We start from the raw sequence: 26469 nt of genomic DNA on the forward strand, positions 1-26469 counted from the left end.
CCTTAACTATAGTGGTCACTACATCACAGCAGTGCTCTGGAAATGAGATGTGTATATGTAAATAGTTAACAGATAAAATGCCAGTAGGTGCCACTTAAGAATATATAGCTAAGTTCCTGAGTTCAGGGCCAGATTAGCCTTTTATAGGCCGGGCGCCAAACATACTTGTGGGCCCCCATGTAGGCAATGGAGCAAGGTGCAGGGAGGTTAGTCCCCAGAGCGAGGGGCCAGCCAGAGCCAATGGGACGTGTCATGGCAGGGGCAGCCCCACGCTGCCCAGCGCAAGGGCACTATTTACAAACCAGCAGTTGCCAGACACACACGCAGCCCTGTGCTGCCAGCATGACCCTTCCCCTTGGGGGCGGGCCCATGACATGCCCTCCAACCTTCCCCCCCGACTCCCTATGGCCAGAGCCCCCCTCGACCCCCAGCACCCCCCAACCCTCCCCACAAATGCCCAGCACCCTACGCAACATCACTTCTGCCCACAGCCCCACCACAACTGCCCAGCACCCCCCACAGAGCCCCCACTCCCTATTGCCCCAATACACACAGATCCTCCCTGCCCCTTCACAGCCCAGCACCTCCCCCACCCCCAACCCCTCAGAGACCCGCTCCCTCATGCTCTACCTCTCAGCCGCACTCACCGGCCCTGGTGGAAGGCAACTGTGTCTGCCGAGCTGAGCCAGCAGCACAGCCAGGGCTGGTCCGGGACAGGGAATCGCTCCGGCTGGGCTCCCTCAAGACGCACTTGTCTGGAGAGGCCCAGCCAAGCTCCCTGTAGTAAGATGAGGCCCTGAAACATAAACTCTTATGTCAGAGGCCAAGTCTGAGGCCTGAAGCCTGAACCAAAGTACTTCCAGGCATTGCTAAGCCAAAGCTGGGCTGTGAGCCAGAGGCAGGCCTCACTCCCAGAAGTTGGCGAGAAGAGGGCTGCTAGAAGCAGGTGGATCCACACATAAATGCTAATAAGAGGAACTTGTGCCAAGATGGCATCAGAACACTCCACCGAGATAACGAGGAACAGGCAGGAGCATCTTAAAGACAGGGTCAAAAGGACAACATGATGGCTAGATTTATTTGAACTGACACGATCAAAGGGGAGACAGCACCCTAATGAGCCAAGGAACTGCACCTCAATATGTCAGTAGGGATAAGTAATCTGTCCTGTAACTGTATAAAAGTAGGTCCCGGAGTGCATATCTTTGTCCAGTTTAGGGGGCAGTGGAAAGTCCCGCCACTGACTGAGCTGGTCCATTGCCAGGGAGCACAAATTCGTAGTATGCCCTGTAGAGTCTATAGGAAACTATTACTGTGCTTCGTTTGATAATAAACCTGGCTCGGGTTCCTTCGTACCTTACTAGAGTCTGTGGTCTTTGGGGGTTCTCTCAGGGTCTGCGGTGGGATTTTAGCATGTGCTTAACTGCTTTGCTGAATAAGGATGGACTTGAGCACACGCTTAAGTGCTTTGCTGCACTGAGGCATAAAAGAAGGGAATGACAAAGATCAAACCTCTTCATGACAGCAAGTAAGTGGCTGTTCATTTTAAACAGCAGGAGGGCGGAATATCAAGGACACTTAATCTAATAATCTGTGTGGGGCTAGGATTTAAGAATCCAGGTTCATTTCCCAGCTGTGCCACAGACTTCCTGTGGAACCTTGGGCAAGTCATTTAATCTACCTTATGCCCCAGTTCCCCATCTGTAAAATGGGGATAAAACATCCCCAACTCACAGGGATGCTGCAAGGATAAAATCCCTTGATGATTGTGAGGTGCTTGGATACTATACAGGTGAGGGTATAGAACAGAAGCAGAGAAAGAAGGTCCTTTCTGTTGGTCAACAATTGTGAATGTGGGGACATGAACTGGTGAGACGCTACATAAAATACAAGCTGCTTTGTAGTGGCTTCCCCCCCCGGCATGGCGCAGTCTCTGCTTTGCTCTGTGCTGGAAGGAGCGGTATTGTACACAGATGTCTCCTTTGTAGTTAAACTAGTGGGAAGCAGAAGACAGTAAAAGCTCAGCAAATAAAAAGCTTTGTCAAAACAGCTATAAATGTGAACAAAAATATTTTTAAAATGTCTTAATGTTCACACAGGCACTCCTCCAAGCCTGGAGCTTAATTCCAGCTCATGTTGTTTCTGCTCTGGAGAGGCCTTTTTCATAGATTTCTAGATTTTAGGGCCAGAAGGGATCATTGTGATTGGCTAGTCTGACCTAATGCAGAACACAGGCCACAAGCCTTCTGTGAATTAACTCCTGCTTCAAGTCCAGCAGCAGTGATTGAACTAGAGCAGAGCTTTCAAAAAACAGCCAATCCTGATTTTCAAATCCCCGGTGAAGAAGAATCCATCACAACCCTTGATAAGTTGTTCTAATGATTAATTACTCTCACTTAAAAATGTACACCTTCTTTCCCGTCTGAATGTGCCTAGCTTCAACTTCCAGCCGCTGCGTCTTTGTTTGGCTCCTCAGAGTCTGGACTTACCGATGGCTGAAAAATTTCCAATGCAGAAGTTTTTCAATGGAGAAAAAAAGAAGAGCCAAAATGTTGGCAAGAAATTTTCCCGTTTTTCAACTAATTCGGCTTGTCCCCTTGCTGTGACCTGTAGATTTGAATGCCCAAAGGCAGACCTGTGCTTCCTGAACTTGGCACATCAGGGTAAAAAACAATCATTAAAATCTCTTCGACTAGAAAAGAGAACCTGCAATCCTAAAAAGCCTTCAATAAATCCAACCCGTTATTGGATACATCCACCCCAGTCTCTGGCCACCAGCTGGCAGGCACGATGACGTAGACATGACAGCTGCTTCCAACTAAATCAGAGCTCCTGAGCACCTCCAGCTCCAATGGGCATTGAGTGTAGTCATGGGTGCTCAGTGCGTCTGAGAATCAGGCTGTTCCACCAATGACTCTCCCCTTCCAAAAATAAAACCTCTCCCCTAGCAGTTTTCACCCCAGAAAGGGAGAAATGTCTGAGACTCCATGTATCAGAGGGGTAGCCGTGTTAGTCTGGATCTGTAAAAGCAGCAAAGAGTCCTGTGGCACCTTATAGACTAACAGAAGTTTTGGAGCATGAGCTTTCGTGGGTGAATACCCACTTCGTGGGATGCATGTAGTCATTTGAGACTCCATGGAATCCACTGGGGACATCACTCAATTTTATGTGCAAGGCGCTCAGATCCTACATTGATGGATGCAGGATAAACCCCTACAATAAAGATATGACTCCTGCAGGGTTGGGAGGTCACTGCTACCCATTCAAACAGCAAGAGTCTGGGCCAGCCTGAGCTGTGATTAGCAGCAGGGGGAGGACAGACTTGACATTCATGGCAGCCTTTCAGATTGCAATGACATCTTCTTCCCGGGCTCGGGCCATAATCTTTCAGTTTGTACAAACATTGGCGATAACTCCCCCTGGCCTGCGTGCTCAGGAGGGGGAGAACAGCACCAGCCGCTTGCAGGCCTGTCTGCCCAGGGAACGAGGCTGTGGCTTGAAACAGCTTTCCAGAGCCTGATTCTGAAAACAGATTCAGGTAACCCAGCTGTGTCAGACGGTGTCACCGGGAATCACCAGGTCCGTGGACACCTTTCCAGGACGTGGGCGTGTTCTCTGTGCAGATGGGGCATCAGACCCCTGGAAACCAGCCTTGGCAATGGCCTCGGAGGCAGCTGCTTTCCGTACCCCTGGGTAGGAAGCTGGGGAAGGGAGGAAGAGGCCATTATAAACGTAGGCCTTAGACTATAGAGGTGGACTTCTCCTGAGTCTATCTCAGCAACATCCTACAGGACTTTGAATAACTCAGCAAGGCACCATCATTTATCCCAGTGCTTTGCCCTTCTCCCCTGAGGATCCCCATGAGCTGTAGGGACTGTAACGAATTAAGCCATCATTTCAGAGAGAGGGAAGTGCGCATTTGCCGGTGACTTGGGCCAGAGTATCAGCCCGCCAGGAACAGAACAAAGCTCTCTTGATTCTCCATGCTGGGCTGCGACTCCCCTTTCTCAGAGCCTCACCAGACTGAGCACAGGGCTCGCTTATGAGCTCTGCACAGGCCACATCCATGCATGGAAAACCTGAAGGGACTCAACCAGTGGCACAAGGGCGTAAGGCAAAATAAGCCCATGGCCCAGCCAGTGCATCAGACCCCGGCAGAACGCATGTTCTGATGGTCCCATTGCTCAGAAAAAGATGGTGGCAGGCAGGGCCGTAACCTGGTGGTGGTCTTCTAATATGCCTAACGCCAGTGGATCAAAGCAGACGGGTTGCATCATTGTAAAGTGTGAATACCTGATAATTTTATGCTTAAAGAATGAAAACTCTTCAGGGCAGGAACTGCATCTTCCTTTGTATTTGCTGTAGCCACCTGCTTTCCAATCAAAGAGAATTATTTTGTTGGATTCCACTCTCCCCTGGACTGGCTGTGTAGTGTAGCCTATAGAGCTCATATAGCCATGGCAGAATGAACTGGATTCCCTTGTGGCTCATGCACCATTCACACTTTCCCTCACCATCACTTGTGCCACTTGGCTGCCACCTTACACCCCAGAGGTGGCTGCATTTCAGTGATGTGTCTGTATGTAGCTTTACAAAGCACTCTGGATTTTTTTTTCCCCACAGTGAAAGCTGCTGCATGTGTTCAAACTATTTCTCATTGGAGGACTCGATAAAGTTTTCTAAATGGTGAAAGCCAACGGGGATATATTTTTTTCCCCACTGGAGCAGAGTTAAAAACCCAAAGGGACATCATAAATTAAATCAGGAAACAATAAGTACGGGCCGTGGCGCGAATGATATTATGTAAAGAGTAACACATCTGGAAGAAGTTACTGCCCAGGACAAGCAAAGCAGAATCTAAACAAGTGCAAGACGTAAGCGTGTTTGTGTCAGGAGAAGGGTGTGGTTCAAACAAGACAGGAAGGTGGGACTGTGATAAAGCAAATAGCGGGTAAGGATGTTAGCCTAGACAGCCTCTTCCAGTTCCTGCTGCCTGTGTTATTAACAACGTCCTATTGAGTTGCAGCAATTTCTTTAACTCTCTGTTCTAGATCTACTGGGTGTTGTAGCTATGGGAAGACCAGGCTGTAACTGTGAGCAGTTGGGGGGCGGGGTTAAGTGAACTCCTTTGCCCTTGCTCAGATGATCAAGCAGATTTGCCTGCAGTTTGTTTTGTACCCACGCACATGACCCTTCGCAGCCTGCAATCCCCTTTGGTGAATGTGATGTTGGTTTGGATTCTTCCCTGAGCTTGCTCCCAAGAGGCCCCGAACTGCAGACCGTACACCAGGCAAGATCCCACTGAAGAAATGGGAATTTTGCCAGCATGAGGATGGCAGAGCAGAGCTTCTAGGAGAGCAGGGAACTAAGATACAGGTGGAAAGACATAGTGTAATCAAGAATCAGGCCCTAACAACGCTTTATATTGCTCCCAGCACCTGTAACAGCCGTGCTCACAGACCTGTTGGAGGTATGGCTGGCATGCAGTGCATTACAGCTGTCCCCTGGGACGTATAGCATAAATTAGAGCAGCCCTGAGGTTGCTCTAATGTGCACCAGTGGCCAGGCAGGCTTCTTCATGGCAGAATGCAGGGGGTGCACGAGTGGTTCACTAAGAGCCAAATTCAGCCTTAGGTTATGTGCTGAGATCAATGAGTGCATGTGACCAAGGGGCAGAGTTGGGCCCCATGTCATTTCAGTGCTGTTCATTTCCTCAGTCTTTGGATGCAGGATCTCTGCATATGAATATTTACAACCCGCTTTCCAGAGAAAGCAGGATAAAATCTGCTTTCATAACGCGTTCCCTTTGAAAGATGACAATAATAAAAAGAAAAAAATTCCCACCACCCACTCAGTCTCATGCAAATTAGAGCAGAACAAGAGATACAAAATAAATAAAAAAATCCACCTCCGACTTTGGGAATGAGATGAGGGGGGAAGTGAGTGAGCGTATCCTCGGAGACGTGCTCTAAATCTTGTTACACAAAGTCACTGCTGGCCTTTTGTAATTAGCAGGTGCAGTCAAAGCTGCATTTGCAGGGATACCGACAGCCAATATAACAAGCAAGAAGTGACTGAAAGCCCACATGCCTCTGCCCCATGACTGCCAGTAAAAAAGGCACTCCCTCTGCAAGCCTTGTTAGCAATGCAGAGTGACCAGAGCGCTTCCTGTTACAATATTTGGTGTATCTACAGCATTCCCCCTCTGAGGATCTCAAAGCCCTTTATACATGTTTACTAATTAAGAGCAGCAATAGCCTCATGAGGGAAGTCAGGGATTGGTCTAGCAGCTTGGGTACCGGAGCAGGACCCAGTACCGGAGCAGGTGTATGATCTTGGCAAATCACTTCATCTGTATGTGTCCCCATTTCCCCTCTTACCCTCAGTCTGTTTAGATTGTAAACTCTTCAGGGTAGGGACTGTCTCCCACTCTGTTTGTACAGCACCTAGCACACTGGGGCTATGGTAATAAAAATGATAATAATAGAAAGATTGTTTCAACCACCCTGGATATGCAGCTGCAGTGTAATCAAGAAGTGAGGAAGTCAAGGAAATGGCGTCCAGTGGAAGAGCAGGGAAAATGTTAGGTGGGCAGGATGTAATTTGGCCAGGACGTTCGTGTCCGTTCCCCCTACACCTTGTGCAGTCATTTCAGCCAATGGAAGGTGCACACACAATGCTCAGATCAGAATGGTGGCACTTTACACTCGTTCTGCACTGGTGTGAATAGCGACACACGGCAGTGAAGAATCAAGTCCCAGGACTCTCATTCTCTCGCAGGAGATGCAGTCAGATCTTTTACCAATACAAAGAGGTCAAACCCTGTGCCTTACTTTTCATCCAGGAAATGGGTTCCACAGTATTGCTCAGATTAAAGCCTGCTTGTGCTAACCCTCTGAAGGTCTGAGCTGAATCACAGAATATCAGGGTTGGAAAGGACCTCAGGAGGTCATCTAGTCCAACCCCCTGCTCAAAGCAGGACCAAGCCCCAACTGAATCATCCCAGCCAGGGCTTTGTTAAGCCTGACCTTAAAACCGCTAAGGACGGAGATTCTACCACCTCTCTAGGTAACCCATTCCAGTGCTTCACCGCCCTCCTAGTGGAAATTTAATTTTAATTTCATCTGTGAAATGGGGATAACAGCCCTGGCCTGCCTCACAGGGATGGTATGAGGATGCACACAGTAAAATCTGAGGTGCTCATCTACTGTGGTGTAAGTACCAGAGACAGCGAGCTGTGCACAGGAAGTTAAAGCCAAGTCAAAGCATCACCCATTCCAGTATCTCCTCACTAATCTCCCAGCCCATGGAGCAAACAACCTCAGTGAAAGAAACTGGAAACTGCTCAAGAGATGAGAGCAGCTAGCACAGAACAAATGGAAGCCAAGAAGCTGGGCTGTGGCAGAGCCCTGCGGCGAAGTCTATCACAGCAGCAGACCCACATCCCTGCAGCAATATTCAAAGCCAGGTCAGACTCATGCCAACTACGGCCTCGGTGACTGGAACCTAGAAGTGGACAGTGGGAGGCACAAAGTCCACTCAGAACCCTGAGGGGAATGGTGGTGCAATCAGTGGGCCCAAGGAGAGCTGGAGACCAAGAGACATACATGGGTGAGAAAGAGGTTTTCTCAATCTTAAGGCCTCTTATCACCAGGCAATGGGCCTGGCCTTGGGAGAGGGAGAGAGATGGCCGAGGTGGCCTGGGGATCTGGAGCAGTACTGCCAGATGGGCTTAGGGCCTCAAGCCCCAAAGACTGCGTGTCCTCTCTTCTGAGGGGCCTCAAGCCCCAAAGACTGCTTGTCCTCTCTTCTGAGGGGTCGGACATTTTCTTATATTTTGGCAGCAGACGTAGAGTTTGTCGTGCCATTAGAGTCTCATTGGATTGAACTGTCTGCCTCCTGTATGTGTGTGTGTATCAGATGCATGTATGTGAGGTGTGTCAGATGTATGTGTGTGTGAGCTGTGTTCAGAGGGGTACCTGTGTCAGATGTGTGTGTGTGTGTGTGTGTCTGTGTTCAGAGGGGTACCTGTGTCAGATGCGTGTGTGAGCTATGTTCAGAGGGTACCTGTGTCAGATGTGTGTGTGTGTGTGTGTCTGTGTTCAGAGGAGTACCTGTGTCAGATGTGTATGTGTGTGTGTCAGCTGTGTTCAGAGGAGTACCTGTGTCAGATGCATGTGTGTGTCAGCTGTGTTCAGAGGAGTAGCTATGTCAGATGTGTATGTGTGTGTGTGAGTGAGCTGTGTTCAGAGGAGTTCCTGTGTCAGATGTGTGTGCGTGTCAGCTGTATTCAGAGGGGTACCTGTGTCAGATGTGTATGTGTATCAACTGTGTTCAGAGGAGTACCTGTGTCAGATGTGTGTGCGTGTCAGCTGTATTCAGAGAGGTACCTGTGTCAGATATGTATGTGTGTGTGTGAGCTGTGTTCAGAGGAGTACCTGTGTCAGATGTGTGTGTGTGTGTGTTGTGTTCATGGGGGTACCTGTGTCAGATCCGTGTGTGTGTCAGCTGTGCTCACAGGGGTTTGTGAGCTGACAGATGTGTGCGAGTGTGCATTGGTGTCAAAAGCCGATGTGTGCAGTGAGGGCAGGTCAGAGAGGTGTGTGTGTGTCAGAGGCATAAGTGCCAGGTACAGGAGAAAGAGAAGTGTTTGGGGGGGTGGGGGTGGTGAGTGTGACAGAGCCAGCAGAATAAGTGCCCTGTCTCTTTAAAGGCCCAGACACAGCCCCATCTGATGCGGCGGCTCCAATCAGCAGCCCCTGGGCTCTGGCAGCAGCAGGAGCCTCTGCTCTGCATTCCTCCCTCTTCCTAAAGGGCTAACATGGCGATGGCAGGATGAGGATGAGGTGAAGAAGCAGGGGGATGTGAGAGCTGCAGCTGCACAGACACACAAGCGGGGCAGAGAGCACAGCAGGGGGGATTGCAGCAGAGGAAAGGAGAAGGGGGAAAAAATTAAAAACACCCAACCCAACATTTTCATGGAGAGCAAAAATCCCATGCAAGCTGGGGAGGATCAGGACTCCTTTGAGCTGAGACCCTTGCATCAAAATGGTAGAGCTGCAAACCTTTCATTTCTTCCTCTTGTTGATTTCTCCCAGGGCTTTGCAGACTTTGCAAAGGCCTCTGAAACTTGCCTAAATAATTGCAACCACGCTGGGGGGGGGGGAAGGGGGTTGGGGAGGTCTAAAAAGAGGTGCATGGTTTATTTTATGTGCATGCTGCATCCACAGATTGTGTGAGGGGCAAGACAGCTCTATGCACACTATAAAGAGGCAGGGCTGGAGGGGAGTGAGCTATTTCTGGGCGGTTTGGAAAAACGATGCGAAGAGCGGTGCATCTCTGCATTTTGAAAGTGGATTTGCAAAGTGGGAATGCCGCTGGAGCAACAATAGCTGCCTTGCTGCATGCAAAGAGTTAAAATTCCTTCATAGCAGGCTGATGCCTTTGCAAAGGATTAGGTCACAATCCAAGCATTTTAATTACCAAGTTGATTTTTTGTATGCCACGCTGCTCTGTACCCTCCCCCCGCAGCGCTGAGAATTTTGCTTGTAGGTGGGTGCAATAAAAATAAGGACACCCTTCCCCCCCACCCCTTAGGATCTTCAATTAGAAAGGGCAGCTGTTTGGGAGTGAGACTTGGGCTGGGTTGTTATTTTTCCGCTGGATTTATTTGTAAGAAGGAGCAAGTTTGTACTGGGTTCTCCCCACTCCCCTGCAGGAGAGGGGAGGTGGTGGAACTTGCATTGCAGATGTGAGCAAATGAGGGGAAGGGGTTGGGCCTGGGGGAAAGGGGCCAGGTTTCTGCTCAAGGGCAGGAATCGAAGCGGGGGCGGGGGACTGGTTTAGACACCATTGGAGGTGGCTGCCAACAGTTGCTGTCCCTGGCTAAGGGGGGGTCTTAGCTGCAGGTGTCAGAGCTCGTTCTCTGGAATGTGGAAAATATTGAAGTTGGATTTATTTTTTCCCTTTGTGCTTAACGCTCCAATGGAGAAACTCATTCATCAGCAGCTCCCCCTGCGCCTCCACCCCTTCCAGACGGTGCCCTCCTTTAGACAACTTTCTTCCCTGCTCCATCCCCTTCATATGTGGTTAGCATTTTCCCAGCCAAGTCCTAAGTGCTGGGGAAAGTTCTCTTATCTTTCCTCACAGTGCATCTGCCAAGGTGTTTGAGATTTAAAGCCCTGAGGGCCACCGGCTTGCTGCCCTGATCTGGATAGCAAGAGGGGCGTGAATACTGTGCCAGGGGTGGAATGTATGGAGTTGAATTGGGGTTTACATATATCCCAGTGTCATGCAGTGCATTTCACTTTCCATTCGTGTCTGTTTTTGCAAGTTGATGTGAGGTTCAAATCTAATATGTTATTCCATAATGGCTGACTTGAGGGCTTCGTTCTGCCTTCACGCCGGTGCAAATCAGCACAGGGAAGTTGGTGGGAGCACGGTGGTGGCAGTGAAATCGGAATCAAATCGCGGATGTATATGAATATGTATAGGCATTTATCCCATGAGTGGTGCTGTACGGATCTGTGTCGATAGCTGCGGAGACTTAGGCTGGGCCGTTTTGATTGGGGTTGCTGGGATTGTGGATTTGGGCCCAGTCTGAGCAGCAACAAACTTCCTTTGAGGTTGGTGGGAGTTCAGGGTTTGCGAGGGGCTTAGGTGCCGGCCCCATAGTGGTGACATGCTTGAGGTGCAGACTTTTGCAGCCGGGTGGTTTATCCTTGCAGAATGCAGGCCTTCAACTAAATACTGAGACATGTAAACAGAAATCCAGTTCCCCTCATCTAAAGAGGGCTCAGCAGCGTATTCTCCGGGAAATCTGCTACGAATGAGGACAATAATCCATGGATCTCACCAAACAAATACTCTCTGGCTCCTTTTCCCCCCTCTCTTTCAGTAAAAGTCTACTCTTGTGTTATTGCCAGAGCGATGGCACCATGCCCATAATAACACAGCCGGCAATTTGAGTAGCTTTTAGGAAATAGCAATAAAGTGCTTGGTTTGCCCAGGTTGTTGTTATTTTCATATTAGTGGGGCCCTGCTCTGGGGGGTGTGAGATAATTACTGGGATGTGCCAAGTGCTTCCCTTAACACGCCTGCCGTTGAACCTGCTCGGCAGCGCACTGACCCACACCACGGCCCTGATCTTGCATACAGAGGGGCTGTGTGGTCAGTGATGGGCTCCGTTGAAGTTGGTGGGTAGGAGGGTTGGTTCATTATTAGTATTACAGTAGCACCGAGCAGCCAGCCAAGAACGGGGCCCTATTGCGCTCGGCACTGCACAGAGTAAGAGACAGTCCCTGAAGACACTGTACTCCGTGTGGACAGGAGAAGCCTAATCGGAGTGCCTGATTCCTTGCTTACTGAAAATTACCACTGACAGTGGAGTGCAGTAGTGATAGTAGGGTGACCAGGCAGCAAGTGTGAAAAATTGGGACAGGAGGTGGGAGGTAGTAGGAGCCTATATAAGAAAAAGACCCAAACATCGGGACTGTCCCTATAAAATCGGGACATCTGGTCACCCTAAGCAGTGGCCTGGTGAGATTCAGTAGCCTCTTTAGGATCAGCAGTTAGAGGAACACTGCTGGGTGACTTTGTGCCCATGAAGTTTTACACTACAAATATGAATAATATTTGACTTATTTATTTATTTATTTTAATAAACTGAAATGAGAGAAGCTGTTTTGGACTCTCATGCTGCAGTCTTGGCTTGAATGGGAGTCTTTGTGGTCTTAGGCCCCGCCACACGGATCAGATCACGGGCTTGGTTTGGATTGAAGCATTCCCTCTGCAGAGTTTGCCATCCAAACAGGGCAGATCCCGCTAAGTGCTTGAGAACTGGGAAGTGAAACTGACCAGTTGAGTTTCACTGTCCGACCAACCGGTCTCAAGATTATTAAGTAACATAGGAAAGCTGATTTATGGGAAGGATTTTTTATTTTAATCTTAACGTCCTTTTAATGTAATGTTTCTGGACCTGAAATAAAACTTTCTGCAATGCAAATGATTCAGCTGGTAGCACTCCCACTATTGCAGTTGATCAAGTCAGATGGATCTGGTTTTGAGGTATAGTAAATGCAGTGAAACACGCTTTTGTTGATGTGTTCCCAAAAGGTAACCTAACAGATTTGTACAATCTTTTGCTTCCTTAGAGATGCAGCTTATCTTTGTTTTCTTTGCAAGAAGTTTATCACATAGTCAAATGTTGTAAGGCAAATGCTGGAATGATAAAAGTCAAACAGCCCAATATTTCCATTCCTCTGCATATAGGAAAGCCATGTAATGTAGTTTACGAAAATAACGTGGTGCTGTCTTTGAAATTTCTAGTGCATGAGAGATGGAGGAGATTGTCGCTTGTGAGTAAATTAAATATTGGTTATTTTTAAGATACAGAATTAAGGTACAGAAAATCTGCTTAAGGAAAATGAGAATAAACCTTTTTGCATATGAACTGAATGTGTCAAAACATCAGCCGTTCTTTGAACATCTCGCATGAAATGCGTGTACGTGATCCACCGTATCTCACTAGACGATAAAACTAATCCGTCTTTGGAGCTGTTGCATTTCAGTTTGTCAGTTTAGAAGGGCACATGGGAAGGGTTCATCGCTTGGTCTCTCTCCTCTTTATGTATAAACTTTTTTCTTGGTTTTTTTTGTTTTTTGTTTTAAATGCAGCCGTGCCTTATACGCCAAGAGTAAATGGGGAAACTCCCGCGTCTCTCTGTTACTTGTATCACAAATTGCCTGTGCACGTGCTGTAGCCTTCTACCCTCGAGTAGTCCCACTGACAGCATGAGTTAAGCTGAAGGATGAACATGACAGCATAATGTTGTGGCGTTTAGGGTCTGATCCTTCATCTGTCTGTCTATGATAAAGTTCCTATTGACTTCCTTTGATGCTTGGAGCTGAAATACTGTATGTGTGGGGAGAACGGGTGCTGGGGAAAACAGGGATTGTCTGTAGGGATCCCCCCCCCCCCGGTGATCTATAGATTCTTTTCTCCCCTCCCCCTCCTCCTGCCTGAACAACTTCAGCCTTGATGAGGCATCTTCTGATGCCCATTTATATCCAGCAGTTAAGGATCCAGGAAGATGTGACCCCTGGAAAGGGTGATGCATGTGAGTTGTTGGTGGAGCAAGAAAGATGTGAAAAGCCCAAAGCTCTGAGGCCTTGCGTTTACACTATTGAAATCAGAGAGAGTATTGCCCCTGGCTTCCATGGGAACAGGATTGGGTCCTGGGAGAAGCTGGCCCCAGCCCTGCAAGCTCTCAGCATGTGAAACCGCCTTTGGAAAGAAAAGGTTTCGCTGCCATAGCTGGGTACCACTCACTGTACTCAGGTGTGAAATTTTCTTGTAGCAAAAATGACCAGGATCTGGTCTGAGCAGGGGGCAGCGGGAGTCAGGGACTCCCGAGATCAGATCCTGCCTTTAACTACTTCAAGTCAGTAAGGTCTTTATCCAGCAAAATTCTTGCGGGAGTCAGTGGCTCTGCTCACAGACTTATAGCTAAGCCAGAGGTCCCCAAACTGGGGGTGTGCCCCCCTTGAGGGGGCATGGAGGGACGTTTGGCGGGACACGGCTGGGGCATGGGCCAGCCCCCATGGGCGTAGGGAGGGAGCTCTGCTCTGCTCTACTCCGGGCCCCAGCGGCCACCCCGGGACTCCAACTGCCAGCCTAGGCCTCGGCTCTGCCCCCGCCTCCAGCCATGGCGCCAGCCTTAGCCTCCTTACTCCTGTCCGTGGCCCCCCCCCAGCTGCGGCCACGCAGGTAAGGTGCTGGGTGTGAGGTAAAAAGTTCGGGGACCACTGAGCTAAGCACATGCTTGAGTTCTTTGCAGGAGTGGAACCCTAGCTGCTCTGTGCCTCCATTCCCCCAGTTGTACAATGGGAGAGAGGGTTTGTATTTGACTTGCAAAGGGACTCGGAAGGTTAGTTCACGTCTCATAATGGAAGTACATAGCGCCTGGAAAGCGTCACCATTTATTATGCATATGCCCTGTACAACATGCAGCAGAAAACCCAGACGCTGAGGGATATGTAAAGGAGTGAACAGCAGCTGGCTTACAGCCACAGTGGCTGGAATAGAGAAGTGACACCGAACCTTGGGGTAAGGGCGTGGCACATTGGGGAGGGACCTCCTTTGCAGAACTGCGGTTTGGCAGGAGCTTACAGGAGGTCAGGGGAATGATGCCCTGGGGCAAATGCTGTTAGCCAGATGTGCAGAGTGCTTAATTGCAATCAGTAAGAGGCTTTTTTAAATTGTCTTTTCCAGTACCATGCAGCAGTCTGTCCTTCCCTATGGAGCGAAGATTAATAACCAGTCTGATTAAAGCCTCTCTTTCAAAGTTGCTGAATTTGCTGGACAGTGGCAATAAAAAATAAGTTACTCGATTTTTATGTGCCTTCCTAAAATTGTTAAACCCGTTGACTGGCAGGGGCTGGAGAGAGGACTGGCTCATCTTCCAGATAATTCTGCAAAGTGAAGGGAAATCTGATTTGCATACTTTGGTAGAAAGTCAAGTTGGGAAGCTGGATTTTGGATCCCGGCAGCTAGAGGTGGAAAGTACCTATTAGGTTAACTCGGTTCCACTCCAGGGGCACATGCAGTCCCCACATAAAGACGTATCCAATGTTAAATTAATACTCTGGTTGATCTTCGCAAACGGATGAGTCAGTCCTCTGAGCAGCATCAGCCAAGGTGAAATTAAAATGATGATAAATGGTGTCAGTGGCTGAGACAGATTCCCGTTCTGGGATAGAAAGTTCTGAAGGAGACAAAAGGCTGTATGGAAACTGTGCAGGCAAGATACTTTTACCTGACGAATTCTGTGCGGTAGCTGTGTGTCTGGGAAGTTCTGCGCTCAGTCTTTCACCACTGTAGCAATTTTGTGGCTCTGGAATAGTATATTTTAGACACCAGATAAGAGAGCTCGGCATTAACGGGCATCTAGCCCTAATCAGAGCCCTAATTAGGTTTGTCCAAACCTTTGATGCATGGAGACAAAATAAGAACGGCCATATTGGGTCAGACCAAAGGTCCATCCAGCCCAGTATCCTGTCTTCCGACAGTGGCCAATGCCAGGTGCCCCAGAGGGAATGAACAGAACAGGGAATCATCAAGTGAGCCATCCCCTGTCACCCATTCCCAGCTTCTGGCAAACAGGCTAAGGACATCACCCCTGCCCATCCTGGCTAATAGCCATCGATGGACCTAGCCTCCATGAATGTATCTAGTTTTTTTTTAAATCTGTGGTTTAAACATTTGTTTTAAAAGACTGAATAATGTGATGATGATAAACAGCAATTTAAAACCAACCAACAGTTGCGTCTCTGTACCCTGGGAGCGAAGGGACGGGAGAGCCGTGTGCGTTAAAGAAACGTCTTTGTCTTGTTAAGGTTCTTGGATACCAGAATGACAAGCCCAGCATAACTCCTTAGCGAGAGGGGTGGTTAAGCCTCATTGCTGGTGGGGGTTAGGAAGGAATTTCCTCTCCTTTGCCCTGCAGCTCTGTGAATAGCAGCACGGCCTAGTGGGTAGGGCGTCTGGCTGGGAGTCAAAAGATCCATAGTCTAGTCCCAGCAATGCCGTGATCTGCTGTGACATTGGGCAAGTTACACCTTCTCTTTGCCTGTCCTGTCTGTTTAGCTTGGAAGTCCTTGGTGGGTAAGGACTGTCTCTTGTTATATGTCTGTACGACTCCTATCTGTGGAGCCCTGGTCTTATATAGGCAATATCATAATACAGATTGACGTGGATCATTACACAGCAGGATGGGGTTTCCTTCCTACAGTGGCTCGCCGATGCCGCTTCCTGCTTCATGTCTCATTCCTGTACCAAACAGGCTCAACCCTGCTCCGCTTGAGACAGCCGGGCTGCTGTGCTGCCAGAATTGGCACCTTCGTTCAGTTCACTGGTGGTCAGCAGCTCTGTAAGAAGACAGTGAGCACTGAGTCTTACCATGGCCTCTACTTCTCTCCTTTACCTCCCGTCCCTGGCCTAAATTGCACCATAAGCCACTGTAACGCCTTAGGCTGGTAACTAGAGGGGCTGGCATTTCTTTTTTCAGATTTCAGACCCTGGCTAGCCAGTGGCTGATATGAAAAATGAAGCCCTGGACTGGGCACCCCAGGACATCACTGTCGTCCTTCCCAGCCGGGAGAATTGTAAAATGAAGGCAGAGAGGGGATAGGATTGGGCTCTCTAAACATCGCAGGGCAGGGCAGGGGAGCACATGGGAGGGAGAAGAGCTGTGTACGCTAAAGGACAGTGCTGGCACAACAACGAATGGGGATAAACTGGTTATGAGTTTGCTGAGTCTGGCAGTCGGAAGAAGGTTTCTAACCATCAGAGGAGCGAGGTTCCATGAACAGCTTCCCTGTGGGAGCAGTGGGGATAAGAAACCTCACTGGTTTTAAGATGGAGCTGGATCAGTTGCATGAACATGATGACATGACGGAGCTGCCTGTCAACCTGTGGAACTCATTGCCAGGGGATGTTGTGATGGCCAAAACTATAATGGGGCTGAACAAAGAATTAGATAAGTACATGGGGGATAGTTCCATCAATGGCTATTAGTCGAGATGGTCACAGCCCTGTGCTCCAGGTGTCCCTAGCCTCTGACTGCCAGAAGCTGGGCGTGGACAGCAGGGGATGGATCCCTCTATGATGACCTGCTCTGTTCATTCCATCCGAAGCACCTGGCATTAGCCACTGTCAGAAGACCGGATTCTGGGATTGGTGGACCATTGGTCTGACCCAGTGTGGCCATTCTGATGATTGCAGGGGACCGGATTCAGTGAGTCCCTTCCTGCCTAGGTAGCTTTCAGCAAACCTAATCTAGGCTCAGAATTCATCGGCTAACGTATGCAGCAAACACCGTTGTGCAACATTCGTCCAGCTTGATAGCGTGGCGGGCCCACTAAGGGTATGTTTACACTGCCAGTGACTGTCTTACTGGAGCACAGGTAGGTTTTGATGTAGCTAGCACATGGACCAATTATAATGTAGACATGGCAGCATGGGCCAGCAACCAGAGTATGTACCCAGTTTGAGTACAAATTGCTAGCCCATGCTGAATCCTACGCCACCGCGTCTACGCTACATTTGTTACCCTGCTTGTTAGACACAACTGTGCTAGCTTTAATCTATCTGTACTACAATCACCCCTTCACTTGCAGTGTGAATATATGCTTAGAAACACCAGTGATATTCGGCACATATTTTCAACAAATCCCCTTTCCTGCTTGTTGATGGTGGCTGGCCAGAAAAAAGGAATCCTTAAAAATTTTCCCCCCAAATGTGTATCTTTTTCCATTTTCTTTTAGTTGAATTTTTTGTTTTCATGGGTGTTTTCTAGTCAGCCCTGTCAAGAAGTTCCTCTTGATAAAAATGAAATAGAAAGTTTGATGCTAGCGTGTCATAATTAAGGCAAAGAACTTGGTTGAGTTTACAAAAGTGCCTAAGTGAGTTAGATGCACAAGTCACATTGGCTTTCAATAGGGTTTATGTGCCCAAATCACTTGGGTGCTCTTGGAAAACCTCACCCGTATGCGTTTGCTTAAGTGCATTGCTGAATCAGGGCTTCGTGGCAAGACTCGATGATTTAATTCCTTTATGTGGGAGGGTGTGGTGCTCTGGGAGTAGGGGTGTCAGCTCAGTTTTCTGTAACCCCCCCCGCCCCCGCTAGTAATCTTAGTCCCTAGGCTAGTAGGCATCGGTGACCTTTGTCAACCTCTGTTTGCAACCATAATACTGAAAACCGTTTTTTAAATGGAAGCTTAAATTCCGTCAAAGCTGATGACTGAGGTTTCTCCATTCATCAGGAAGAACCTCAGCCTCCCAGCAGGGCTTATCTAGCCCGGTTATCCCCAGCGATAACCATTCTGCAGCCGGAAAGTAGCTGGTGGCGTTATAGCTGCATGAATAGAACAGACCGTGGCTTGCTGTCTTGCAGCTCTGTGATGGTTCTGCGGAGCCAACCGGAGTGAAACCTAGTGTAACTTAGGTTAGTCTAGAGTGTCTAGACTCTGGGAAGGAATTCGGTGTCACCTCACCTCGTCCTAATCTTGACAGATCCTTACTAACACGCGCTGCAGGGAGCAGGTGTAGTGACGTTACCTTCACATCAACCTTCTCTGAGTACAGTTGTCCCACAGGGGAAAGTTGGCTCTTCTGTTGGTTTAAAGCCCCCTGGGCTGCTGGAGAGGATGTTTTGTCTTAATCCCCTTCCTCTCACACATCCCAGCCTTGGGGGAAAAGAGCCATTTCCCTGCTGACAGGTAGTGAGCTTATGAACTCTTCCCCCCCTGCTGAGGTGCCTGTGTGTGTGCACGGGGCTCTGGTTTCCCTCAGGAGGGGCCAGTGCTTCACACACACACGCACACGGTACGTCTACACTGCAGTGTGGTGCCAGGTCTCAGAGCCTGGGGCAGCTGACTCGGGCGGGGGCTGCAGGGGTTACAGATAGCAGTGTAGCTATCTGAGCCGGAGCCCGGGCACCAAGAGCCTCCCCCATTCTCGCTTTTCAGAGCCCAGGCTCCAGCCCAAGCCCAAATTCTCCCCATCGGGGCGGGGCTGCACGCACATGGCCCTCATCCTCCCCAGCAGGGGCCAGTCCTGCTCACCTCGTTCCTGGCCCACTGACTGCAGGGAGGGTTTGATTTACCAAGGGCAAGTCTACACTTAAGCAGTGTTTAGTTAGAGGTGCATGAGGCTTTTCACTGACACAGCTATGCTGTCAAAACCCTCCAGTGTAGACACGGTTATATCAAGATAGCTTAGGCCAGTTCACCATAAGCTGCATTGGTGTAACTGCGTCCACACTAGAGGGCTGGCACAGCAATACTGGCACAGCAATACTGCTGGCACAGCAATACTGGTAACAACCACATAGGTCAAGCCCTCCTTGTGTAGTCAGGATCTGGGGGTCTGCAGGGCTGCTCCCTCCAGCTACAGCTGCAGTACATCTCATGGTCCAGCCTGCTTTGCCCGGCTGACTGGGCTGAGACCTGCACCGCGGTCTCTTCACTGGTGTCCTGGTTCAATCTCTGGCTCGATTCACTGCGTGGTTGGAGTCCGCTCCTGTTCGCACTGAGACCAGCGGCACGACTGCCTCTGACTGCAACGGGCCTGGGAGTAAATCCGATGTGCTCCCTGCATGCATTGCCTTTGCTGTACATGCATAGTCGCTCACTTGGCCTGTCTGGGCTGGGGGTTTCGGGGGGCTGCTGGCCACGGGGATTTTCCCTGTCGTCCTGAACTCCAGCCCCAGCTCCACTGACGTGAGGGAGCCGCTGGTGCAGCACAGGAGAGATTTGCTCATTACTGCCTGCGGAGCCTACCGAGGAGAGGGTAAAAAGACTGGGGCTGTTCAGCTGGGAAAAGAGACGACTAAGGGGGGATATGATACAGGCCTGTACAATCCTGCCTGGTGTGGAGAAGGTGAATAAGGAAGTGTTATTTATTCCTTTTCCTAACACAAGAACCAGGGTCATCCACTGACATTCATAGGCAGCAGGTTGAAAACAAACAAAAGGCTTCTGTATTTCTTTACACCACGCCCTGCCAACCTGTGGAACCCGATGCCAGGGGATGTTGTTAAGACCAAAAGTACAACTGGGTTCAAAAAAGAATTTGATAAATTCATGGGGGAAAGGTCCATCAATGGCTATTAGCCAACATGGTCACGGATGCATCCCCATGCTCTTGGTGTCCCTAAACATTTGACTGCCAGAAGCTGGGACTGGATGATGGGATGGATGCAGGGGCGCTGGAACAGAGCCGGCTAAGGGACCGGGCTGGGGGTGGGGGATAGAAGCCTCAGGGGAAGGGGTGGTATGGGGGTGGGGCCTTGAGAGGAATGTCCAGTGCAAGGGCGGAGACTCGCGGGCAAAGGGGGTCGGTCCCACGGTTTGGGCACCGGTGGGTCTCCCACTTTTAGGGAGCTTCCGTCACTCCTGGATGGATCACTTGATAACTGCCCTGTTCTGTTCATTCCCTGTGGGGCACCTGGCACTGGCCACTGTCGGAAGACAGGATACTGGGCTAGACGGACCTTTGGCCTGATCCGGTATGGCTATTATGTTCTGATCCTTTTGATGCTTTCATGTCCACTGTCTTGCTCTGCTGCCTCAGAGGCTACTTTGGTGCCTAATGGACCCTGCCGGGAGATTGTCATGGTTTGGGAAGCTGTGGGACTGCCGTGAAAAGGTCTGTCCCCTGTGGCATAAAGAGGGAAAATGCTTGACTAGAAATAGAGAAGCTAAAAACTGCAGCTAGGAGAAAGGGGGAGGGAGGATCGCCAGCCGCTGAGCAGCCCTGCATGGTTTTGATTACAGCCCAGCCAACGAGTGCTGCTCCCCTGTTCTCCACAAGCTCTTAGTGTAAGCTGGATGCAGCTTTTAAGCCACTGCAATAAATGGACCCCTCTCCAACACTGGGCAGAGGGCCCAGGATCTTCCTTTGCCTGCCAGCAGCTCTGTAGATTAGACGATGCTTATCTCTGTGTGTGCTGTTAGTGCCATCTTTAATGTGACTTATTCGGTGAGGGAGAACATCGCACGCTGCCCCTTGCCTCGCTCTCAGACGCATCTGGGCTTAATAATGCTGCACTGATCTGCCGGGAGAGCCGAGCTCTCGATGCAGCCGTCGCAATCTTCCTGTCGCGAAATGAACGTGTTGGAATTCATCCCGGCACTAGGTTAAAGGCAGAGCCATGTGGACCTCATTGACTGAGGACTTTGTTGATTGTACGACGTGACAGATGCTACTTAGGCGCCTTCCAGGAATCCATTACATTCTTCGGTGGTGGGCGCAGTAGAAGAACCATAAATCTGTAAAAGCCACTGCCTTATCCTCCTTTTAAATCCGTCCTTAAAACCTTCCTCGGCTCTGATGCCTACGAATCGCATCTGTTCGGCCACTGGTCAGGCAAGTGGTGAGTTGGGACTTACTTTGTTTCATTAGCTCAGCCACTTGTCTGTCTCTGCCCCCTTTGCCGGTCTTGTCCCCCTGTCATGTGCTGTTTGACCTAGGGTGACCAGATGTCCCAATTTTTTATTGTCCCAATAGTCAGGGCTTTTTCTCATACAGGTGCCTATTACCACCCCGCCCCCAGCCCCATCTCAGTTTTTCACATATACTATCTGGTCACCCTAGTCTGACTCCTCCATGCTGAATATTGTGGGGTGGGGACTGGCATCTTCATTACATGTCTGTACAGCGCCTGGCACAAGCAGGCCCTTGTTGGGGAGTCCTAGGTGCTACCATACTACAAATAATAAGACCCTGAATAGAACAGGGGTTTGCAAGAATGGGCCTTGGGTTTCGCTCCACAAGTGTTTGCAGCCTCTAGCCTCACATCCTCTTCCCCTGACTGAATTCACAGATCTCGCAGTAAAATTCAGTCTGGCTCTCAGAGTTCCCATCTGATTCTTGAGCTGAAACTCTGTGGACACAAGTATTGTTTTGCTGCAAAACCCCATCCCTTGGCTTCAGGGTCAAGAGCCTTTTGCTTGAAGCTGGCCTGTGGTTCATGTGTCTAATGAAAGCAGGCAGGCTCTGTGTGATCTTTGCTTTAGAATCGTAGATTAGGAGGGTTAGAAGTGACTTCAGGAGGTCATCTAGTTCAACCCCCTGACACATTTTTGCCCAGATCCCTATAATGGCCCCCTCAAGGATTGAACTCGTAAACCCTGGGTTTAGCAGGCCAATGCTCAAACCACCGAGCTGTCCCTCTCTTGGAGAGACGGGAGCGCAGCTCTAGGTAACGTCCCTAGCAGGACAAGAAGTCTCCAGGGTTCTCAGTTGGGCACCGTCCAGCAGTGCTGCGTTTGCTCGCTAACAGCTGATCAGCACAGGGGTCGTTCATAGGGTGATGGGCTGGGGATGGCGGTGAGCATCGGGCCTGGACATCACCTCAGCGTGGTGCTAACTGGGCCCCCGTTACAAGGGACCCAGCAAGAGCGTGGGAAGGATTCTCCTCTGCTGGGGTGCACGGGCTCTGTAAAAACCCTGCGGGGGAGTCCTCCAGGGCTGCTTGTGCTGTGGCTGGGGCCAGCACACCCAGAATCTCAGCCTCTGTATGAGGAGCGGGGTTGTTTTCAAACCAGCTGTGTGACTTTTGGAGTCTTCCCTGACTCTGCCCAGGCTGCGAGAGAGCTGCAGGCGGCCTGACCCCGTGTCCTTTCCTGGCCCATTGCTTTCCAGCACGGCTGGTGCCAGGAGGGAGGGGCTGGCCTCCAGCCGCCTCTCCCCCGCTGGCCTTGGCCCGCCTGCTGTCAGGGATGGTTGGTGAGCCGGCCTCTCGCTCAGACACCTGGCCCGCGGCCCGGGCGTGGGAAGTGAGTGTTGGGTTTTGTCCTCGTTTCCCCCCTTGATCTCCCTCCGCTGCTTTTTCTCAGTCCGTTAGAGACTGGCCCTTCTGCCATGGAAGGCAAAACTCCCACTGCCCGCTGTGGGGGCAGGATCCGGGCCTCGAATGCAACAGAGCCGAGGGGGTTACCTGGGGAAAGGGAGCGCTGAATACCAGGAAGCCCGTGGTTCTTAAGCCTCTCCCAGCTAGCAGTAGGGGAGAGCAGGGTGATCATGACCCCTCTGGACTGAGAGCCCCTGAATGAGTGGGGAATCGCTGCACCTTTAGGGCTCTGGCTATACTGGCCTCCTCCCTTAAAATGTCCCCCGTATGGTAACAGTGGGGGCAGCTCCCGTGTAGACAGTGGGGGCAGCTCCCGTGTTCATCCCGTGTCACTGAGCTTCCTTCAGCACCGAACTCCGCTCCAGCGGCCGGATCCAAAGCCCACGGAAGCCAACCAGGTTCCTCTGACAGCCTAGAAGCAAACGCAGCTTCTTAATAGCAGCCGTATTTAGCGCTCCCATAACTGAGTGCGTTCAGGGCCCTTCCCTGCTCCTCCCTCATTTGGCTCTTTACATCCTGGGGAACGAAAGCGCTGGCTGTTGAGGTCTGACCGCTGTGTGCGACCCCCTTAAATCTGAGTGACAGCTCCCGGGGCCCTTTGTGTCCAAGGGGTGTATACGGGAGCCCTCGTTAATGGGAGCGCTGCCGCGGATTCCAGTGGCAGCTGGGTCTGACCCATGGTGGCGACTGCTCCCAAAACGGGGAATCTCTGCTCCCAGCCGAGCTTACTGCACTGGGCACAGGATCATTCCCTGGCTTCCTCCCCAAGGATACAGAGACCAGCGGCAGTTGGCATCCAACCTGCTGATGGGTTGTGAGCCCCAGATGGAAAGCTGCTCTGGTGCACACGGGACGGGAGGCGTCGATTTGGTACTGACTCTCGAGATGTGCAAGAGCCTGTTTGAATGCCCTCAGGTAGAGCTGTGAAGCTCTCCTGTCTGAAGAGGAAGGGTAGCTCACTGGTTAGGGTGCTCACCTAGCACTGGGGAGACTGGCTGCAAGCCCCTGCTCTGCCAAAGGCTTCCTGTGTGACCTTGGGCAAGTTACTTAGCCTCTCTGTGCCTTAGTTCCCCATCTGCACAGTGGGGACAGTAACACTGCCCTGCTTCACAGGGGTGTGGTGAGGATGAACGCATTAGAGAGTGTGAGGGGCTCAGTGCCGTGCTTATGGGGGTCCGATACGTACCAGCGATGTTTGTGTGTGTGAGAAATGGCGAAGCTGCCTCTGCTCAGGCCTGGAGAAATCCCTTGGGATGCCAAATGGGGTTTGGGTTGCCTGTTTCAGCACCAAACGAACTCTTAGTTCTTGTACGTTCCCCGTGACAAGCAAGGAGTCCCAGCTAGAGCCAGCTAGAGGCCCGGTCCAGAGCCCAGCCAGGTGCCTGGAGGGGGGCAGAAATGTGTAGCCCTTGACACGAGGAGCAGTCTCTTGTGTGGGGAGCAACTCTGTCAGATGGGGTGTTTCTGGGCAGCCTTTTGTACTGAAGAGGTGGCTGGTGAGTGAACTCCGGCTGCTGTGGCTTAAGGTTAATGGTCACTTTGGCTATCTTTACAAAATACATTGCAGGCACCTGTAGCTTAGTGCTGATGTCGGACGCCCCGGGGCCTGGATTTCCCCTTTCTTGGGGCTTGGGAAACTCTTCCTGCTGGCTCAGTCCTGGGCAGACCCTGCCAGTCAGGTACATTTCACTGCTCCTTGTAGGGCTTGTTTTGGGATCTGTGCTGCATGAGCTGCAGTTGTGGCAAGAGCTAGAACATCTCACGGCCCTGCTCTTTGCATTGATCGTACTCCTAGCCCTCCCTCGAGTGGGTTCATCACAGCACCCTGGAGGAAAGTCCCCAGCACTGACCCATCCTCCTGCTCCTGTATGTGGTTCCCTGCCACGACAGGGCTTTAGCTGGGCACTACACCGGCTCTGCCCTGCTAGGATGGGATGGGTGTGTAGCCAGCGTGTGCATGGTACTGTGAATTCATTGCTTACAAACCCCTGTGTCTGGGGGGCAAAGGGGTCACAGCACCGATTCCAGCAGGAGGCCCAGAGGGGCGACACGAGACGGGCTGCAGAGCATTGCTGTGTATGGGCTGCGGCCCCCTCTTCCAGCTTGTGCAGGCCTGGAGCAGAGGGAGGGTCCTTTGCCCCTCCACATTCCTATAGGAGAATTAAAAGAGCTGCACCAGCAAGTATTGTCTTTACTGCTCGCCGGGAGCCGGCGTCGTCCCCCCACCCAAGATGTCTCTGGCCTCTCGCCTTTCTGCTCTGGCTGCATGGGGGCTGCCATCTGAGCTCAGTCTCCCCTGCCCAGCCCAGCTGCTGCTCCCACCTTCTCAGTCTCTCTTTACCGCTGGCCTCTCCAAGAGGGGGACCTGCTGGATCAGTTATGAGAAGGCTTGGGGAGCCGTGCAGCTTCCATGGGCAGAGGGCGGGAAATGCCCTCTCCGCTTAACACCTAAAAAGCCTGGAGGGAAAACGTGGCTCGTTCCCTTCCCAGGACTTTCAGCTCCCGGTAACATAGTCAAGTGCTGCCCACCCACAGCCACCTTGTTAGTGTTGTTGGATCATACTGGAAAAGCCTCCCAGGACAGTACGACCAGATGTCTCCCCCCTGGGATGAACCATGCCCGGCCCCGCCCTGCATTTACAGCCTGAGAAATAACTTGAGGGCTTAACCCCTGTGTGTCCCCAGCCTTCAGAAATCCTGTGGTGTTGGCCGCTAGAGGGACGTTTATCCAGCTTTACGTGGCCTGGGCAACAAAACAGGAGCTCCCAAACTATTCCGTGGAGGGAGCGAATGTTCTTCCAGCAGCACCTTAAGGCCCCCATTGTGCCGGGTGTTGTACACATGCAGAGCAAGTGACAGGCCCTTGTTTTTCATTCCTGCAGTATCTAGGAGCCTAGACCTTGTGCTCAGCACTGTACAAATGCAGGACTAAAAGAGGGTCCTTGCCCCAAGGAGCTGACAACTCAAGGTAGATGATGGATAGGAGACGGGAAGTATTAGCTCTGTTTACAGATGGGGAAACTGAGGCCTAGATTGCTGGACTGGTGACCCGTCCCCACCTGCAGAGCGTCTGAGGGAGTCTCATTCAGTCTGCAGACCCCAAACTGGTCTGTCCTCCTGTAACTGCAGCCCCTCAGTATTGTGCAGCCCTGGCTGGCTGTGTTCTGAATAACATACCCAGACGGATAATTGTGGCTTCGTTGGCAGCGGCCTCTGTTCTAGAACTTTCCTGTGGTAGGAGGAAGGGAGCGGCATGGTTTAGATGCTTTCCTGCATCTGGGAGCTTTGAGACCAGGGATCCCGTGAGCAGAGATGGGCTTGTATGTGCCAGTCCGTTCCTACTTGTGGCCCACTGGTCCATCGTCCCTTTTGAAAGCAGAATTTAAACAAACCGACTCTGTGGGTTGAGGTGTTTTTTCCCCCCGCCCCCATCCCTGCGCCCACACCAGACACAGCCACCTCCACCCCTCACTTCCCCCAGCTACTTGTGTGCCTCACACACCATTACAACAACACCCGTCCTGTTCACCTGGCAGCATCCAGAACCTGGGCTCAACAGCACGTTAGCTATCCTCACTGAGGAGCCTCATAATTCTCCACAGGGCAGAAATGTGTGTGGTAGTTAGTGTAGTGGGTGTGGTATGGCGGATTCCTCATGAGGCTGGGATTGCTGCATCCTTGAATGAGTTACGCAGGTCGCCCCCAGTCGAGGGTGAATAACACCTTTCAGACCATACCGCGCTGCCATGGGGAGAGGTGGCAAACTGATAGTGCTGGAGACGGAAATCTCCTCTTCACAAAACAAGTGTGTTTCAGCACTGATCTGGAGGGACCACGTCTGTGGCTAAGCGGGATCAGATTTCGTGGCTCATTGAGTCTTTGGCCTCTGCTCCATAGACGTAGCCTCTTGTACAGTAACCCAAACAGGGCATATTTGTTCAGCCCAGAACGGAGGGTTAGAAGGCTGGACATTTCTGGATATAGGGAGGAAGGTATATTTGGGTAGGGAGTGGCTGTTACAATGGTGGTGGATAAATATTGGGACAGGAGTCTT

At 50.9% G+C, this 26469-nt stretch overlaps 1 protein-coding gene across 3 annotated transcripts in view; it reads left to right on the forward strand.

Annotated features, from left to right (window-relative positions):
* Window positions 1-8763: 8763 nt before the first annotated feature.
* ZBTB47 (zinc finger and BTB domain containing 47) overlaps window positions 8764-26469 on the forward strand; it is an 89717-nt gene continuing 72011 nt past the window's right edge. Inside the window, exon 1 of one of the 3 annotated variants that reach the window (XM_045002964.1) lies at window positions 8764-9051. In XM_045002964.1, the coding sequence (XP_044858899.1) occupies window positions 9049-9051 (3 nt within the window). In that variant the 5' untranslated portion in view covers window positions 8764-9048. Of the gene's footprint in view, window positions 9052-20875; window positions 20937-26469 lie in introns of those variants that run through there. The other 2 variants (XM_045002965.1, XM_045002966.1) reach the window with 2 other exon arrangements.

Source organism: Mauremys mutica, chromosome 2 (genome assembly GCF_020497125.1).
Source record: "Mauremys mutica isolate MM-2020 ecotype Southern chromosome 2, ASM2049712v1, whole genome shotgun sequence".
Classification (NCBI taxonomy): Eukaryota; Metazoa; Chordata; order Testudines; family Geoemydidae; genus Mauremys; species Mauremys mutica.